This window comes from Perognathus longimembris, chromosome 8, assembly GCF_023159225.1.
Source record: "Perognathus longimembris pacificus isolate PPM17 chromosome 8, ASM2315922v1, whole genome shotgun sequence".
Classification (NCBI taxonomy): Eukaryota; Metazoa; Chordata; class Mammalia; order Rodentia; family Heteromyidae; genus Perognathus; species Perognathus longimembris.
The window spans coordinates 27,069,339-27,087,276 of NC_063168.1; the positions used below are offsets into that span (position 1 = coordinate 27,069,339).

The 17,938-nt window shown below is 51.7% G+C and overlaps 1 protein-coding gene across 3 annotated transcripts in view; it reads right to left on the reverse strand.

The window, feature by feature from the left end:
* Window positions 1–7,584: 7,584 nt before the first annotated feature.
* Window positions 7,585–17,938, reverse strand: part of Sfxn5 (sideroflexin 5) — a 111,942-nt gene continuing 101,588 nt past the window's right edge. For 2 of the 3 annotated variants that reach the window (XM_048352740.1, XM_048352739.1), the window contains one exon: window positions 7,585–10,568. In XM_048352740.1, the coding sequence (XP_048208697.1) occupies window positions 10,491–10,568 (78 nt within the window). In that variant the 3' untranslated portion in view covers window positions 7,585–10,490. The remainder of the gene's footprint in view (window positions 10,569–17,938) is intronic. The other variant, XR_007211873.1, reaches the window with a different exon arrangement.

Below are 17,938 nucleotides of genomic sequence, written 5' to 3' on the forward strand. Positions count from 1 at the left end.
CACAGGCATCCAACTCCAACCCTAGAGCCTGGGGTGGTGGGTTTCAGCTCTGGGCCCTGTGGGTGCTGGTAGAACAAATGTGTTCAGGACCCTGAGGCATCAGATGGGGCAAGGCCATTCTCTCCTTTGGTGCTGGTCAACCATGGTCGCTCTACTCCAGCTCCACAGCTGGAGAAACTATGGTGAGACATAGGGAAGGACCATCCTGTGTTTGGAGGGAGGCTAGGCCTGGGTCTTTACAAACTCATCAGTGGGAGAGGGAGAAGAGAGGGGCTCTATGCTTACATACTGGTGATTTCCCCAACAGAGAAGGCTATGGGAGGGAGTACTGGGGCTGGGTTATGGGGACACCAGACAAGGGGCTGATACTCCCAGCTCTAAGTCCTAGTTCCACATGGACGTTCGTGTCTGTGGAGAACCACTGGGCAGGTTACAGCTCCAGAGACCAGGCACCAGTCCCCCAGGGGCTCCCTAACCCAATAAAGTGACAAGGCAAGGCCTGCTGAACTCTTTTATGCACATACTCTTCAGTTAATTAATTTGTCCTTTCTCTTTGTCCAGTATTAAGGTTTCCTTGATCTTGGAGAAGTATAACCTGGGTTCCTCAAGATTTTCCTGTCCAACATCCAAATCCCCACTTCTTCACCATCCATGTGCTCCCTATAACCTGCTCTAACTTTCTACCCATGTTACCAGTTACAGTTACCAAGCATGGTCAGCAGCCACCCCCTTGTGGCCAAACTCAGTTGCCTCCCATCTGGTTTACCTGATCCCTGATCTGTCCTTGTGTTCCTTGACTCCCCTCACCCCTCCACAATCATTTCTCTATCTTTCACACCTCCTCTCCTGGTGTCTCTTTCTTCTCCCTCATTACATCTGGTTCTTATGGCTTTTGTCTGCCAAGGCCAGTCCTTCCTCCTCATCTCAATCTCTTCCTGGGGGCTCACATCCTTTTCCAAGACTGCGCTTTGGTTCTCTGGCCTGTCTTTAAGCCAACATGCTTAAAGTCTACTGAGCTATGATCTCATTGAGGCAGCCACCTGCTAGGCTCCATGGCCCTCAGCACCCAGCACCCAGCATAGCCACAGCTGGACTCTCCCTACATGTGCTCTCCTCTAGCATTGCCCTCCTTGGTAAATAGAGTCCTGAGGAGCATTCCCCAAGGTGGAGGACACTTAGGAATCTCCCTGAGGCGTCCTCCCTCTTCCCTGTCCTATTTATTTCCTCCTAGACAGTGGAGTCCAGACTGATTCTTCAGCCAGGTCTCCTCAGTGAACCCCCTTCCAGCTGTCCCTGCCACCTTCTTAGGCCCAGGTCTGCTCCTCTAGTGGTAGTATCATGTGACTTCTGTGACTGTCATGGTAAAACCCACTTCCAAGGAGCCACCCATGCTCTGGCTAGGATTCTATTCCTCCTCCCCAAACAGGATGGTGTCACTCCTTTCCTCAGCTCCCTACTCTGCCCCCACTTCTTTCCCTCCCTCAGCCTCTCCTACCTTGTTCCTGGTGTCCTCTGTTTCTGTCTTGTTCTTGTCCCAGTGTGAGCCATGGCTTTGCTGTGCTGTGCCTTTGTTTATGCTGTTCTTCCCTCTTGGACTGTTGGGGAGCACCCTGGTGGGTACTGGATCAATGTTGACTACATTGGGAAGATGTTCAAGGCCCAGCCTTGTTGCCTTGGCCACATGCAGAGATCCAGGGACTGAAGGTTATTCTGCTAAGAAAACAGAGCCAGGTCCCACTGGGTCTATCATTAACTCCCTCTGCCCATCTCCCTTATGCGCTGTCAGTGCTGGAAACCAAAGGGCCCTGTCCCATCCCTACACCTCTTTTCCTTCTTCCAACAACCAGGAAAGTGTCCTTGGAATCTTAAAGGGACAGGTTCAGAGCAGGCTGCTGGTGGTTCATGCCTGTAAACCTAGCTACTCAGGAGGCTGAGATCTGAGGATTGTGGTTCAAAGCTAGCCCAGGCAGGAAAGCTTATCTCCACTTAACACCAGAAAACTGGAAGTGGAACTGTGGCTTAAAGTAGTAGATTTCTAGCCTTGAGCATAAAAGCTCAGGGACAGCGCTGAGGCCCTGAGTTCAAGCCCCACAACCAACAATAATAAAAGAACAGGTGGAGGTTAAAGCCATGGTGGCTGTGTCTGCTGTGCAGATAGAAAACCTCAGGAGTGCCCGCGCACACAGGTGGGGTGAGCGCCAGGAAAAGCCTCCATTTGGCCTCAGTGGGTGGCAGGGGGATATGTGAGCTCTTCTTCTCCAGATCCTGCCTCACCCAGTGGGGGAGGGGTCTGAGAAGAGCACCCAGAGCACCCAGTCTTGAAGATAGGGGGCTGGAAAGGACTAAGGAAACTTGCTAATCTTCCCAGCCAGGCCTGTGGGGCGGGGCGGGGAGTCCCATCCATCCCCCATGTTGTGCCTCTCCCGCAGACGGTAAATATTGGTGTTGTGACTTCATTAATAAAGGCTTCTGTGAGCCTGAAAAACATGGAATCAGGATGAACTATTTTCTGAGCTGCGGGCTTGCCAGGTTTGCTAATTTGGGAGTTTTTGGGTCCTCTCCAGGGAACAAACCAAAGTCTCTCTCGAAGAGATGCAGATGCAGCCGAGAAGGGAGAAGATAGGCCTGCTCCCTTCCCTCCCCTGGACGGCTCCTGGCTCCTCCGGCCTGAAGAGCAGAGCCTGCAGATGGTGGGGCTGAGGGGAAATTGGCCTTCTGGCTTCCTCAGTGTGTGTGAGAGAGCTTCTGGATTAGGCCTCGCCTGAGTGACCTGCTGGGTCCTCTCCTCTCAGGTAGGCTAGCAGGGGCCTGAAGAAGGATGGGTCCATTCTTCTGAGCACCTGTAAGAATACCAAGTTTTTGCATGGGGCTGCACAGGTTATGCTTAACTCTTGTGGGCAAATCCACACGCCTCACATCCGGGAAATAATCTTTATTCATCTTCTTGTCCAGGGAACTTTCTGGGATTGGTCTCCATTACCTTCCCAGAAGCATGGTGTGTGCTCTGTCCCTATCTCTTCCTCAAAGGTGCTGTGATGGCTTCCCCAGGAGACACTGACAGATCCTCACCGGAGTGGGCCAAGGTCTGTCCAATAGGAGCCAGGTGGCCTGCCGGCCTGTCCTGGACCCCTGCTCCAGGGCATCCATGGGGGGAGGGAGAGGAGAGGGGGCCAGCAGGCTGAGCAGTGCAGGCCCAGCCAGCTTTCCTGTCAGACAGCACTGCCAAGGCGGAGCCAGACATCGAGAACAGGTTTAACCAATTACCCGAGCTCCCCATCTGCTGTCTGGGGTTCGTGTGAGGGTGAGTGCGTGTGAGGGTGTTTGGAGTGTCTGGGAGGGCTGTGGGCGTGCGTGAGAGTGTGACTGTGTGGGTGGGTGTGGGCGTGCGGCTGTGCCTGTGTGTGCTGTGCACGTGGGCAATGTGTGGCTGCTCGTCCTGGTCACAGCACCTCATTTGTCCGAGGCTGTGGATAGCAGTTTATACTCTTCCTACCACCTCTCAAGACCTTGGGGGTCTCCATGGACAACCACCCCATGCCCTGACCTCTCCTTCCCCACGGTCCTCTCCATCCACACTCGGGGCTTGGAATTGGGCCTTCTCTAAAACCACAGATGGAGATGCCCTTTCCTATCAGACAAATTGTTCACACTGGCTCCCCACTTGCCCTCCAAATCAGTGAGGGTCCCACAGTACCCGCCTGGCTGTGATCTTCCCTCTGTTCTCTCTCCCAACATGCCCTTGTCCCTCTAACCTTGGTTGCAACCTGTCTGAAAAGTTTGTAGGCTGCTCGGACCCATTCCTTGGCCTGCCCTTGTGGATACCAGGCATGTGTGTGAGGTGACACCCTCGGCATATAGTTTCAGTCTCAGTGAAGCCTCACCCTCATTTGAAAAGTCTGCTCCCACCCTCTACAGGAGAGGTCTCATATGGGCACCCTTCTCTTCAAGCACCTTTCCCCCTGCTCTCAGCAGAGGACGTGCCTTCTATCTTCAGAGATCACAAGGACAGCCTTGGACAGGACATGTTGGCACGAGTCAGAGAAGGAAGCTTCAAACAAGGCAATCAAGTGGGGTGGATGGGGGCATTAATAAAGGCACAATTAATAAATTCAGGAAATCCATGAGGGATGTTACAGTATCCCAGGGCTAGCAACAAGGAAGCCTTTAGGCCTGAAGGGGTGGAAGCAGTGGCCAGATTCAGAGAAGACAGCTAGTAGTGGAGAGCCCCAGATAGGGGCTATAACCTCTACTAGATAGAAGTCACAGACAGCAAGAGGAAGCACGAGGGGTAAATCCTCTGCCCTCACATGCTTCTTCCCCACCCCCCCGCCATATTCCAGTCCTCCAGTCCTCCAGCCTGATGGTAGAAGTTGGACATCAAATCTGACAAGTCCAACTAATCGCCTCTCAGCAGAAAGCAGGGGGAGAAGAGTTCAGGGTACATGAAAGGGTCCCACCTTGGACTCCCTATCCTCACCCCATACTTCAGTCCACCTTCTCCACTTGCCTCATTACCACCCACAGCCTTTATATTCCTTCTGGAGGATCTAGGATCTAGGACTTGGGTTTCTTACTTCTCTTCTTTCCTACCTTTACTCTTTGGATCCCCTTCTCCATCTCTCTCCTAAGCCTTCCCTGAGTTTGTGTCATGCTGTGGCCACTGCCATATCTCACAACTCATAACTTACCTTTAAACATGTCTCTCTGCTGGCAGTCTGAGGGAAGCCTACTGACTCCCAGCCCAGGGTGAGTTGGCTTGTGCCCCAACTGCACTCACCAGGTCCTCTGGAGGGCCTTGCCTTGCTCTTCCTATTCCTTGGACTCTCAGTGCCAGGTCAGACCTGGGTTAAGTCCTATTGTGGCACTCTCATTTCTTGTCCCTCTGAGATGGCAGGCTCTCCTCATCGTCCTCTTACCTACTCTTGTAGTAGAGCTGCCATGACAACACCACAGCCTGGGTAAGACAACAGATGTTGGCAGGGGATTTTGTTTTGATTGTTGCAGTGCTAGAGATCAAATCCAGAGCCGTGCACAAGCTTGGTGTGTTTCACCTGAGCTGCAGCCTAGCTGGGCAGGATGGGTTTCTTTGGAGGCCCCTGGGCCAGAATGTAGACTTCACATTCCACATGCTTTCTCACTTCAGCTGTCTATGTCCTGATCTCTTTCTTTTAATGACTAGACATATTGGATTAGGGCCCACCTTAAGGACCTTGTTTTAAACTAATTACCTTATCTCCAACTATGGTCATCTTTGGAGCACTGGGGCTTGGAACCTCAATATATGAATTTTGAGGATACAATTCAGCTCTCCCTGGCCGAGCTTCTTGGCAGCTTTCTGTCTCTGTACAGGAGAACCTGCAGTAGCAGTGCGATTCTACAGGACTTCATCCTGGATCTCCTCTTCTTGTCTATGTACCCTTTAGGGGCACTCTATCCAAGGACTACGTGCAAATTTGTCCAGCCAGCCCTGCTTTCTCCTGACATCTCCACTTGGTTAGCTCATGGGAACTTCCTAAGAATTTGTAAAACAGTCATTGCTCCCATGCAGATTTGTTCTCTCTTCTTCCCAGGTTCTAGAACATGGCACTTCCTTCAGATACACAAGCAGCATGCTTGGTCATCTGGCTCTTCTCTGCTGCAGTGAATGTTTTTGCTTTATTCCATCATGATGGTCCAAGGGCCCATCCTCCCCACTGTGACTGTGCAGAGGTCCCTACCTGATTCCCCAACAGCCTCACCTGTGTCCATTCTCCCTTCCAAGTTGCATTCAGTGAAGCCATTGCCTCCTTAAGGCATTGATGGCTCCAACTGTCCTTGGCCTGCAGCAACTGGCCCCTTACTTCTCCTAGGTTGTGGAGTTTGTTGCTCACCCCTGGAGTAGTCAGAGCCCTCCAGGCTTGCACAGAAAGAGAAGAATGATCATCAAGTGGCCAGGACCCATGGCAATGCCCCCTTTACCACTGAATTTCCCTAGGGTATGTTCTTTTTCCTTTCAACTCTGTCTCCTTTCTGTTCCCTCCCTCTTTCTACCCCTCCATAAGCCCCAGGGAGGTACAGTAGGGATGCAAATTCTTGCTCTTACTGAGGAGGTGCTCTTGTTAGGAAGGAGGCAAGCCTGCCAGCGGTTGCTTCCATGTAGGGACAGAGAAGGACCACTCCTAAGCCACAGCCTCAAGAGTTATCTGGTGCTGTTGGCAAAGGCAGGTATGTGGGGTTAGGGCTTGGGGAAAGTGGATGAGCTACTCTTTGATTGGGGGAGGGGGGATGTATCAATGGCCCAGCGGTGAGTGAGATGGCTAGAGCCCAGGCATCCCTGGGTGACTGGGGGAGACTCCATTCTGAAAATGAGGTCAGGACCACAAGGCCTCAGAAAAGGGTCACTTTCCTAGCCTTTGCCTGAGCAGGAGGAGGAAGGCCTCTCTTCCAGGTCAGGCCAGTGGGGATGGTGGGCAAGAGATGCAACATTCCTGGAGTGTTAATGATCTCTGGGCTAGAAGGAGCTGAGCCCCCAAACCAGCTAAAAACAACAAACAGCTCCCAGGAGGAATTTGTGTCTGTCCTGAGAGTCAAGGATTTCCGACCCGACCGGATAGGGGCTATGGCTGGTGAGGCTTTTAGCAAAGAAATTCCCTAGAGACCAAAAGCCCCCTGACCTCAAGGTATTACTTAGAAAACAGACACCAGCCCCTCCTTCCCTCCCCTCCTCCCTCTTTTCCTCCCTCCTTGCAAGGGAAGCTGAGCCCCAGGATAGGCTGTACCTCCCACATACCTAGGAAGTGTGAGAGAAGAACCTGGATAAATTCTTCATCTGGTCTCTCTATCCTTTCGACAGGACAGCAAGCATTGCTGTTCTCAGCATTTTGTAAGGACTCATTTATAAGTCTCATAAGACAGGAGTGTCTACATTGGCAAGACGGGCTGACCCCAACTATGCAATTTTTCCTTTATTGCCTGCACCCCCCACCCCCATTAGCTTCTTCCTATAGGACTGGAAGATACTTTTGGGGGAGTCCTAGAGCAGAGGCCAGGACTCCCTCCCCGATGACCTCTGGGAGGCTGCCTGAAAGAGAGGAGCTAGGGCTACTAGAAGATGGCCACACAGTGGCCATGTACTGGTCTATGGAAGTGTTGGGAAGAACAGAGTTCCAGAGCAGAGGGCATACATGGTAGACATCAGCAAGACCTTTGCCCTTGACTCAGTCCTTTGCTCTTGGTAACTTCTCAGAGTCACACACAGTCCTGGAAGTCCACACTCACTCCTTCAGCTTCAGGGATGTAAATGGCCAAGGATCCATGGAAATATTGTGTGGTCAAGCTTCTTGAGATGAATCCTTTCGCAAATACTCGGTCACCACTCTGCAAAGGGTTCCTTCTGTAGTTTCAACTCACCCTCTTTGCCCAGCTTCCTGCCCTCACATGGTCTTTGACCTTTCCCCTTCCCTTACCCTCCCTTCTGTCCCAAGCCATGCTAGACCCATCCTTTCTTTAGGAGCCTTCCTACAAAATTCTCAACAACCCTCTACTTGCTCTTTCCATACTCTAGCCTCCCCCCAAATCCACAAAATCCACAAAGTCATGCCCTGATGCTTTAAATCCATGTTTATTGCCCACAGTTCATTAGTATTACATAAATCACAGAGAAATTTTCTGAGGTTAAAAAGACACTGTAAAGTCCTGGGTATGCTGAGACACGTGTGTTGAAGCCTCACCCATACCCACCCAAGGCTGAAAGACCACCTGGGATCTTCCATTGGCTCTTCTCCTCCTCAGGACCCCCACTTCTCCCAGGCCAGAGGCTCTGAACAGAAAACAAGTGAGCTCACAATTAGGAAATGAAAAGGGTACTGTTGGCGGTCTTGACATCTTGGGCTTTTGGCTTTTGCACTTTCAGATTGCTTCCTAGAAATGACAGAAGAGCATCCCAGAGCCCGAGGGAATGTTTAAAGTGATGAGAAGAGAGCTGGACAGGGATATCAGAGCTGAAGAATCAATTGCAGATGTGCCCTGTATTTTGGCAAAGCTGGCCAGCCTCACCCTGACTCTAGGTCCAGCCTTGGCCTCCTCCCCAAGCACAAAGCAACCATCTCCTACTATGGCCCCAGCAGAGCTGGGAATAGGGCTTGGCAGGAAGTTCCCCTTTATGGGGTTTTCTGAAGCCAGCTCAGGGCTTAGTAGCCATGGTCCTCTTTCACCATCACCATGAGCTGGAGGGATTCTTTACTACTGTTCTCTCACAGAAGCCTGGGATGGAATGGGAGCATGACAGAAATCATCCAGAGACAAAGAGTGATGAGATGCTGAGGCCACAGGGAGGGCAGGGGTAAGGCCGGGCCAGGGCAGCCAGTGCAAGTATGTGTGAGGGGACCTAGAAAGGCCCCATCTCTGCTAGGCTAATGGTAGGGGTAGAGCTGGCGGAGCAGTTTTGGTCCCAAGATAAAGTGCACAAGAACAAGGCCCTATGACAAGTAGGGGCAAGGTGAGCTATTGAAAAGAGGACCCAGACATGCCCAGCCCCAGGCCAGGCCTACAGCCCAGCAGTCATTTGGCACATTCACATTATGGTGGGATTGGCTCAGAAATATCTGTTCCTCCAATCCTGCAGTCCTTCTCCTGTTGTCTCATCTTCCATGCTTGTCTACATCTTCTCCCCTTGCTGATGCGCAGCAGGAAGACTGCACCTCAGGAGAATGTCCTGCAGAGACACTGCTGGGCACCAGGGAATGGCTGAGAGGCAAAGTACCATGGATTCTGAGTGGGCATATGGTGTGAGACCCACCATGCTACAGCTATACCTGCCCTAAGACGCTGATAGGTCGCCTGTGTGCTCTTGTGGTCCTGAATTTGCATATTCACTTCCAGCCCAGATCCCTCGGAAGGTGGAGGCACCTGGGGAAGGAGGCCTAGGGCTGCATGCCGCCAGCTTCCATCCTCGTAGGGGTCAGGTAAGGGGCACATCAAAGCCAGTGCTCCTCCTTCCTGTGGGACTTTCAGATGGAGTCACTCTGCTCACACCCACCAGGCCTTGCCTCTCTCTGGGGAGCTCTCTCCTCACTGGAAAGCAAAGGAGATGAAGACAGAGACAGTAGAAAGGGGCCCCTGAGCTTTCAGGGGCAAAAGGCAGCACATGTGGGTGTAGCTCCACACACAGGCCCACGCCTCCACACATCCTCCTTCTATGAAGTGATTGGCAAAGATTAAGGGTTCCCAGGTTATGGGGTCATTTACGGGAGGACAAGGTCCAGTTTCCGAGGTGAACTGCTGGCACCAGCCTTCCCTCTTCCAGTCCAGCATACACCTTGAAGATATGCCTGGGATGAGTGGCATCTGAGCTGAACAGGCGAGGATGAGCTGAAAAGGGGTGCAACTCCTTCATCCAGTCTTCTGGATCACCTCCTTGATCCAGTCTGCTGCTTCCAGAGGTTCACAGATGGGAGTAGACTGCTCAGTCACAGTCTGCAGCCCGCCGTTCCTGGGTGGATGCTGCCTCTTGAGTAGGTGTTGGGGATCTGGCTTTGGCACTCACAGGCATGAGCCTTTTCTACATAGGCAGCTTTGGTGGCTGGAGACTCCCTGGGCAGCAGTTGGTCCAGCTCCAGCCCACCCTCAGCCCCAGTGTCTAGCCTTCACCTCTACTTGAAAAAGGATCTTCCTACAGTGGCCAGTGCATACCCACAGTTCTTACCAAATATCATCCCTTCTGTGGCTCTCTGCCTGGAGCTGGGGTGCTGTCAGGGACCTGGAATCAGTGAGCTCCACATGGGGTAGCCTCAACCTTAGGGTCACTGGACTTCACTCAGAGGGACTGACTTTGCAGCTGTAGTGTCGGTGAAAGCTGGCCACATTCAGAGCCCCCAACCCATGGAATCTTCCAGAGGCCTCCTAATGTTTCTCAACTTCCTGGGCCAATTCCTGAGGACAACAGTCATGGCCATTGATCCAGCCATGTGTAGATCACTTCCTTTCTCTTCTTCACTCTAACCCAAGGAGTCATCTGGCCTGGCCTCTCTCATTTCCTAAGTTTATCATTCTGTCCATCAAATCAACCAGTTCCCAGGCTTGCTGTGCTTTCTACCACCTATCTACCTGCCACTTCTGGTCAGCTGCAACCAAGGCTCAGACTTGATTCTGATTAAAAAAAATACAAAGTGAAAAAAAAAGCAAAAACAAGAAAGCAAAGTATAAAAGGATCCTAATGCTACCCCATGGGCATTCTATAGATTTTCAGCTTCACACAGAATTGTGCTGAGTAGAGTTTTGACAACTCCACATAAGGCCCAGAAATGCACTTGATTCTTTTGTATAGGAAGTGTGTCAGAATTCTCCTCCCCTATGTTAAAATGTGAATGATTAGTCTCTCTACTGCTCCCTGGATGGCCCAGGGCTGGTGGGCTCAGCCTGCCCCTCCATGTAAGTCCAGCCCGTGAGATTTCTTCCCTGCCCCCGACTCCCTGCCTGGATGATGCTGTGGCCCCAGGCTGGCCGGACACCACTCACAGTCCCTTGTTGTACACCACTGTTCGACTGCTGGTGGCCTGGGCAATCTCAGGCTCTAATTGGGAGGTTTCAATCTGAGGAGAGAGAAGAGAAACAAAGAAAGAGTGACAAGGAAAGGCTGGAAAACAGCTAGGACTACCAAGTATCCATAGTTCTGCCCTCTGCATGCCCTTACCTCAGCCAGGCCCACATGTACCTAGTGACATATTTTCCTTCTCTATGGCCAGCCACCCTAGACTCACATATCCTTACCAGCTCAAATCACTCAAGTCCTTCTCAGTGTGTCTGTGGGGCTGAATATCCTGCCCTAGCCTCTGAATTCTAGGTGTCCCTCATCTCCAAGACTTTTGTCCCCACATTTTCCCACCTATTCAGGGCACCTCTGGACCTACTAACCACTCAGGATTGCTCCATCCAGACTCCTTAAATCCGAACCTACCCCCGCTTTGTCCTTTTGGCCCTCATACTCTGCTGTTCTTGGTTTTAGACCACTGAGACCACAGGCCCAGGTTCCCCACATTTGTCTCCATATCCTTCTCTCCAACATGGACTCCAAGGACCATAGCTTACTCCCATTAGTCCCTAGCCCAAAGGGTCCTTCCAACCCTGACTGGTGGAAGTACTGCTTTGAAAGCCTCCACTCAGGCCTGGCCACCCAACAGAATGCCCCTGACTTTAGCTGGACCCTCACAACAGTTGGCAATAGCCTCACTCTCACCCCCTTTGGCCTGGTTAACTTCTCCCACTCCCCATGAGGCCACCTTAATCTTACTGGCTCCACTCTGCAACTCTACCCTCAGCTCTCTCCACCTGAGCTGACGAGCCTTCTTACTTCTGGGGAAAACTCTGATGGCATCAAGGGAGAGCCTCCCTACTTCCCATCACCAAACTCACAGCCCACCTGGCTCTACACCTCCTACCTGTGTCCCTCAGCAGCTGTCTTGTTTCTTAGAAGCTAGAGCCCTACCTGGTTTCATTTCCCTCCTCCCTCAGTTTCCCCATAAGAACCTTCAGTCTAAGGAAACTTCCCTCCCTCCACTCCATGGCAGGCTCTCCTCTCTCCGCCCTGGAAGCCACATTTCTTTGAATTGTTTACCCTGGTTGTGTCCACCTCCTCACCTCCCACTGACTTTCAGCTCAGCAAATCTGGAGTCTTTTCCTACCACCTTCCACAAAACATAAAAATAAAAAAAAATCTTTCTCTCCTAGGTCACTGCCACCCCTCATTTCATTTTCACCAGGCGCTTCTTGGGGTCCTTGGGGTTTGGTCTGGCTCAGGCTTTTCTGGTGCCTTCCATGTCTGAAGTACCTCCAGCCAGGGTTCTTCTCTGAGACTTAGGCCCACTTGTCTACGGGTATCTCATAAGTACATAAACTTTACCCTTCCAAAATGGTTCTGGGCTCCTCACTGATCTCAGGAATCAAATCCAGACTCTGGTACCATCCACCCCTTGCCCATCATTGCCACTCCTTCCCTTGTGCCAGGGACAAAGGACTGGAGGGGACTCTACTTTATTTGGGATCCTTGGGCCCAGTGGGGTATTTGCCCTTTCACCCTAAGAATTGAGCTGTCCCCTCTGCCAGAGGCATCTTCTCACCCCCACTCTCACCTTCCCTCCATTTCCCTCTGTTTGGCTTGCTTTACCATAGACATCTTCCCTCAACTACCCTCCAAGCTGGTCACCTCTCTGGCCCTGATACCACTATACTTCTTATATTCAAGTAACATCATGATGGTTTGGGGCTGACCACTCATTCATCCACCACTGAGACAGTGGATGTAGAAGTCTTGTTCACTCTTGAGTCCTTAAGGCCTAGCACAGTGCCAGTGCTGGCTTTAAGTGCTGACTTAAGAAGACAGCAGCGACTATGAGGATAACATCCTTATGGGCACCACAGCAGTCCAGATGTTGGTCTTCAGCTCCAGGGTCTGAGCCAGAAGAGATATGTGAGCCCCATGACTGAAGGGGGCTAGGAAGGGAAGTGCTCTCTCAGCGAAGAGGCACCAACCAGAGCATCAGGCCTTTGTAATTTAGTTCAGTTGAATCTGGTCCAGAGACTTGCTGTATGTCAAGACATAGCAACCCTAGGAAGTAGGCAGAAGGTGGCACAGACTAAGCTGGCCATCAGGGAGCTCAGTCAAACCCAGGCTGTGCAGGTGAGGGTCCAGACAAGAGGGATGTTAGTGAGGCCTGGTGGAGATTCTGGAGAGGGAAGATCCTTCCCTATGTATTCCCTCATATTCTAGCACTCAGGCCCTAGCTACTTGAGATGGCCCAGCAGACAAGAGCTAGGCCCAGGCCCCAGGTCCTATCCCCACCCTGCTCCTCAAATCACTGTCTCCTCTCCACCTCTGGCACCCTTCTACCCCAAGTCCTCTTCACCCTGAGTCCCCTGCAGCCCGCCAGCTCCCCTCCTCCCCATGCTGCCACTGACACAATGCACAGCGCCCACGCTTAAAAATCTAAATGCTTTTGAAAATGTTTAACCTAGTTAGACAAATTAGCAAAAATTTGTGCAAAACAATTTAGGTATTTAAAATATTCAATGTTTTTAAAAAACTGGAAAACTGTTCTTAGCTTTCAGCTGCAAAAACCAACAAAATATAACATCCCAGCAATCTTACCATGAGGTGTAACATAACCCTTCGGGAAAGCTGTTAAACAGCTACCGAGGCATCCTGGGAAATAGCACTTCATTTATTCAAATGCACATATGTCAGGCTTTTGCACCATATGTCATTCCAAGCTATTTACAGTAATAATTAAATCTTAATCAACGTTTAACCTCTGTAAAATGTTTGAAGAATCCTAATCACCCTTCAGACTGCACTAATGAAGGAGAAATATATAAACATAAAAGGAAAATGATGCATAGATATCACACTGGAAAGAACAGTAATTGCAAAATTGTATTTCTTTTAAATATAATCAGTAAATGATGTAAAGTAAGCCAAGGAGTATTTTAAGTTAAGACATCTTGGATGTCAGAGGTGTGAGCAGCTAATTTTGTTCTGCTACCCATAACAGATGTAGCATATTTTATTTTAGTGCCATTATTAGCAACTTCCCATGCCGGCTTTCACTGAAGCACTGAGGCCCACATTAAAATCAGAGAGGCTGCTCACCGTGTGGCGGAGGACCATGGCCCAGGGCCGAGGCCCACAGTGCCCACTCCCCAGAGAGTACAGGCACTGGGGGTGGGGTGGGGAGTGGGGGGAGACCCAGGCTTCCCCCTCCTGACATACCAGGCTCCCTGGGCTCCTACAGAGCTGAGGGCAGCAGGTAGGAGGAGAGATGCAGTCAGTATGGTGAGGCACTCCTCATGGCCACCAACCCCATGTACCAGGGCTGGACATTCAGAGATGTACAGGCAGTTCACTGCCCTTGAGAAGCTCCACGTCTAGGGGAGGAGTCAGACAATGGAAGCAGATGGATTCCAGAGAGACAAGCAAAGTGCCATGGAAACTGGGGAGGGGCTGGGGTTACAACTTACTGATGAAGGAACAAGAGGTAGGCCAGGAACAATATGGAGGATTGGGATGGGAGAGGATAGGCAAAACTTGCTGGTGAAGGGAGAAGCATTAGCTGGCTTACATGGGTTTTCTGGTGGTGGGGTAGTGTTGGGATGCATCAAAAATGTGGCAAGAAATGGAGGTGAGTCTGGGACAGGCAAGACCTGTGGGTTACATGTAGGTGTGAGCCTTTTGACTGAGGGCAGGAGGGAGCATTGGAAGGACTCTGGGCAGGAGAGGGCTATACCCAGACTAATTTTAGAAAGTGATGTGGAGGATGGACTGGGGAGTAAGTGAGGGGGTAGGGAGCCCCAGGGGAGCAGCTGTAGGAATCTGAGAAGGGCGAGGTCCTGCCTTCTAATGCCACCGGTGGAGGCGAATAGGAGAGTGTGCTGAGGATCCTTTCTGAACATGACATCCATGGGAGTTGATGACCAATTCCATGTGGGGGTGAGAGAGGGAGGTGTCGAGAATGACTGTGTGTTGGATGACTCCTAATTCTAGCTCCAGAGCTGGGGTGGCTGGCAATGCCATTCTCAGAGGCAGGAATATGGGAGGGGGACAGGTTGAGGGGTGGGTTCTGGGGCAGCCATGCTGAGTCTGGGGTGCCTCTGGGTTCTCCAGGTGGAGGCGCCTAGAAGGCAGATGGGCCCATGGTTCTCAGCTCTGGGCAGGAGGGAGGCCGGATGTGTGAGCATAGCCAGCGCCTCCAGAGCAGGGGAGCTTGCCCAGGAGAGCATATGGAGGGGCGGGTGCCAGGGCCTGGGGAACAGGCACATTTGAGGGGTGGTGAAGGGAACAAGCCCATGACAGAGGCCTCAGGGGACCAGCATGAGAAGCGGAAGCAGTGACAGGGTGTCCAGATACCAAGCAGCCACAGATACCAGACAAATAGTTTTCAGACAGTGGTCCTGATGAGGACTTTGCTCTTGGCAGCTGGGCTATGATGACTTATTGGAGTCTTGATTTCTCACTCCCTCACTTAGTGCTGACCCTGGGCATTGCCTCTTGCTTCCATCCTGGGACCCCTCTAACTCTCTGACCATGGCCAATGGCCTGCCATCCTCAGGTGTCATAAGTAGAAGGAACTTCTAAGTGTCTTGTCCTCGGCAGTGAGCTTAGCTAAGGAAAGCTGGGGCAGGAACTCCTGTGTTGCTTGGGATCAGGCCTGTTATTTCTCCCTTCTCACCAATAATCAAGTGTTCCTGTGGGTGTGTGGGGTGGGGGTGGTGACCTCCAAGGGAATCACATCTGGGCCTGCCTGGCAGTGGCCTTCGTACATGTCGTGGTGAGTGTGGTGAGTACAACTGGGCACTACAGCTCCTCCAGCTGCCTTACCCAGCTCCAGGTCCCCAGAGCAACTAAGAGCAGGTGCTAAGTGCTGTTATCTGGAGTCCCCTGCTTCTGGGAGGGATTGAGGGAGAAGAAGCAAGAGTCAGCTTTACTTCTATGCTGAAAATGGTATTCTGGAAATGGTATGGTGACCATAGCAGCTGACAGATGGGGTTGAGAGGGATGGAGGTGCCCAGGCCCAAAGAGGAGTGGTCACACCAAGGAAGGGCTGGCAGTACCAGCCTCATGAAAGCCAACGCCTCCTGGGTGTTGAGAAGGCAGAGACTTGATGGTGACAACAACATAGCTGTGAAGGGTCTGTTCTGGAGAGAAGGGGATGAGGAGATAGGAGGCTGGGCAAGGAGCGGCCTTCAGAAGGGGTGGTGCAGCCATAGGCTACAGCTGGGGGCAGGCAGAACTCTATGTCTCATCATTGGGTGGGCTCCTCCTAAACTCCTAAGAGCCAGTGGGCAGTGGCTCTGATGGAGAAGGTATCTGGGATACAGACCAGCCTCAGAGAGCTGGAGTGCCAAAACCATGGAGGAAGTTGAAGGTATTGCTCAGTACTGGCTGATAGTTCCCCCAGACCCAGAGCTGAAATAAGAGGGTACACTGCCCAACTCAGGCAGAACCTGCACCCTGATCCCAGACAGCCCTGAACAGTTGGCATACAAATGCTCTCCCAGCCTCCCTGTTTCAGAGCCTCTTCTCCATCTGCAACCCAGCTCAGACCCCATGTGCCCTCCCAGGAGACACCTCTAGGTGAGGAGCACGGGGTCCAGGTCCAGTATCTCCTCTAAACTCTGCAAGATCCAGCCAACTCCTTCATGGCCTGGGAAGGGTTAACCTTGAGTTATTTACCTCTGTCGCCAGGCTCATTAGGGGAGGGGGCCAGAGTCAGGAATGCATTTGGGGCCACTTCGCCTTCCAGCCTGGGAGCATACACACCTGCAGCCAGGGCCAGTGGATAGTTTACATATTTGAACCTGGAGCTAAGGTACAGAGAGACATAAACAGGAAACTGGATCCCCCAGCCGTGCCCCATTCTCAGGGGCTTTTACCTACTACAAAGCCCTCATCCTCCTGCCTTTCTGCTTATGGCTTTTCTGCCTCATTTTCAAAGAGAAGGGCTGGGGGTGGGGTGGGGCATTCAGCCTGACCCTGTAATATAGCTTGAGGCCACTTCCTGAGCCTGGCAAAGGGGCTGAGCCTCTGGAGTTTGGCAGGTAGTATAGCACCTACACAGGGGCCCAAAACCCACATGAGCACCTGGCTGACTCTGGGTGCTAAAGGTCTCTGTCAGGCATGGGCCTGGCTTGCCCAATGGGCAGCCACATCATCCCTTTCTCATCAGATCTGAGCAGGCCTTGCACATCCTGCCCCCCATATACCCAGGTCATCTTTGGGGACACATCCTTGAAGCACGGGTGTTTTATTTGGCTACAGCTTAAGAATAGCTAAGGCTGAGGCTGGCCCACTGGACCCCTGGACCCTTGGGCAGGCCTCTGATACTTGTTTTAGTCTCCCTCTGCTTTTTCAGTGAAGATCAGACCTGCGGCCAGGTGTGGTGTCACATGCCTATAATGCCAGAGGCAGAGGCAAGACTGTGACTTCAAGACCAGCAGCTGGCTACATAGTGAACTTGTCTCAAAAAGCAAAAACAAACAAACAAACAAAAAACCAAAACAAAAAAAACCCAAACAATGAAAAAAAATCAGACTCCTTAGCTAGACACTTGAGACCTTCTGAGTCTTTCTCCAGGCACCTTACCTGATAGATGCTTTGTATTAGTTGAGACCTAAATCCAGGTTACATACTATTTCTCTAAGGCTATCTTCTGGAAGCCTCACCTGATTTTCCCAGACCAGACCAACTGCTCCTTCCCTCACCCCCATATCCCATCATTTGTTTTCATCTTCATCCAATCCCTAGTGGAAGGAAGGGGTGAACACAACACCCCCACCCCACCCCACTGGGAGCTACTCAAAACCACCCAGCGTGCTGTGCCTGTACAGACAGATGATCTCCAACACATGCAGAATTAACGGAACTGCAGAGCCCAAGCTCAAGACTCCCACCTTACACTTTTCCATCTGCCTTGTGTTTCGCGGACTTAACCTGCTCAGAGACCCCTCCCCATTTTGGAGCCTTACACTGTTCCTGGGTGCCCTCTGGTGAGCCAACCCTAGAATCAGTCTCTCGGCCTGTTTTCCCACATGTACAGTGGGAAATTTTTCTACCTGCTGGGGCTAGGATAAAGATACTACTTAGAGGTGAGTGGGCGAGCCCTTTGGAGGCATAGAAACCCATGCGACACTCCATAGAGAAAGCAGGACTTGGGGTCACCACAGCACCAAGGCCCATCCTGCTCACCCCTGGCCTGCTCACTGGGCAAATGGGAGTAGTTCTTGCTGTGGACCAGGTATGCTCAAAACACTTCACTGTTTATAGTAGGGGAAGCTCTGCACACCAAGCCTCCTCCCTGTCCTGCATTCAATGAGGTATTCTAGAAGATTCTAGAAGGGAGAGCTGAGAAGGAAAGGTTGAAAGGTGGCCTTCTTAAGGCCTGTCATTGTGTCGTGTGTCATGTGCCCGTTG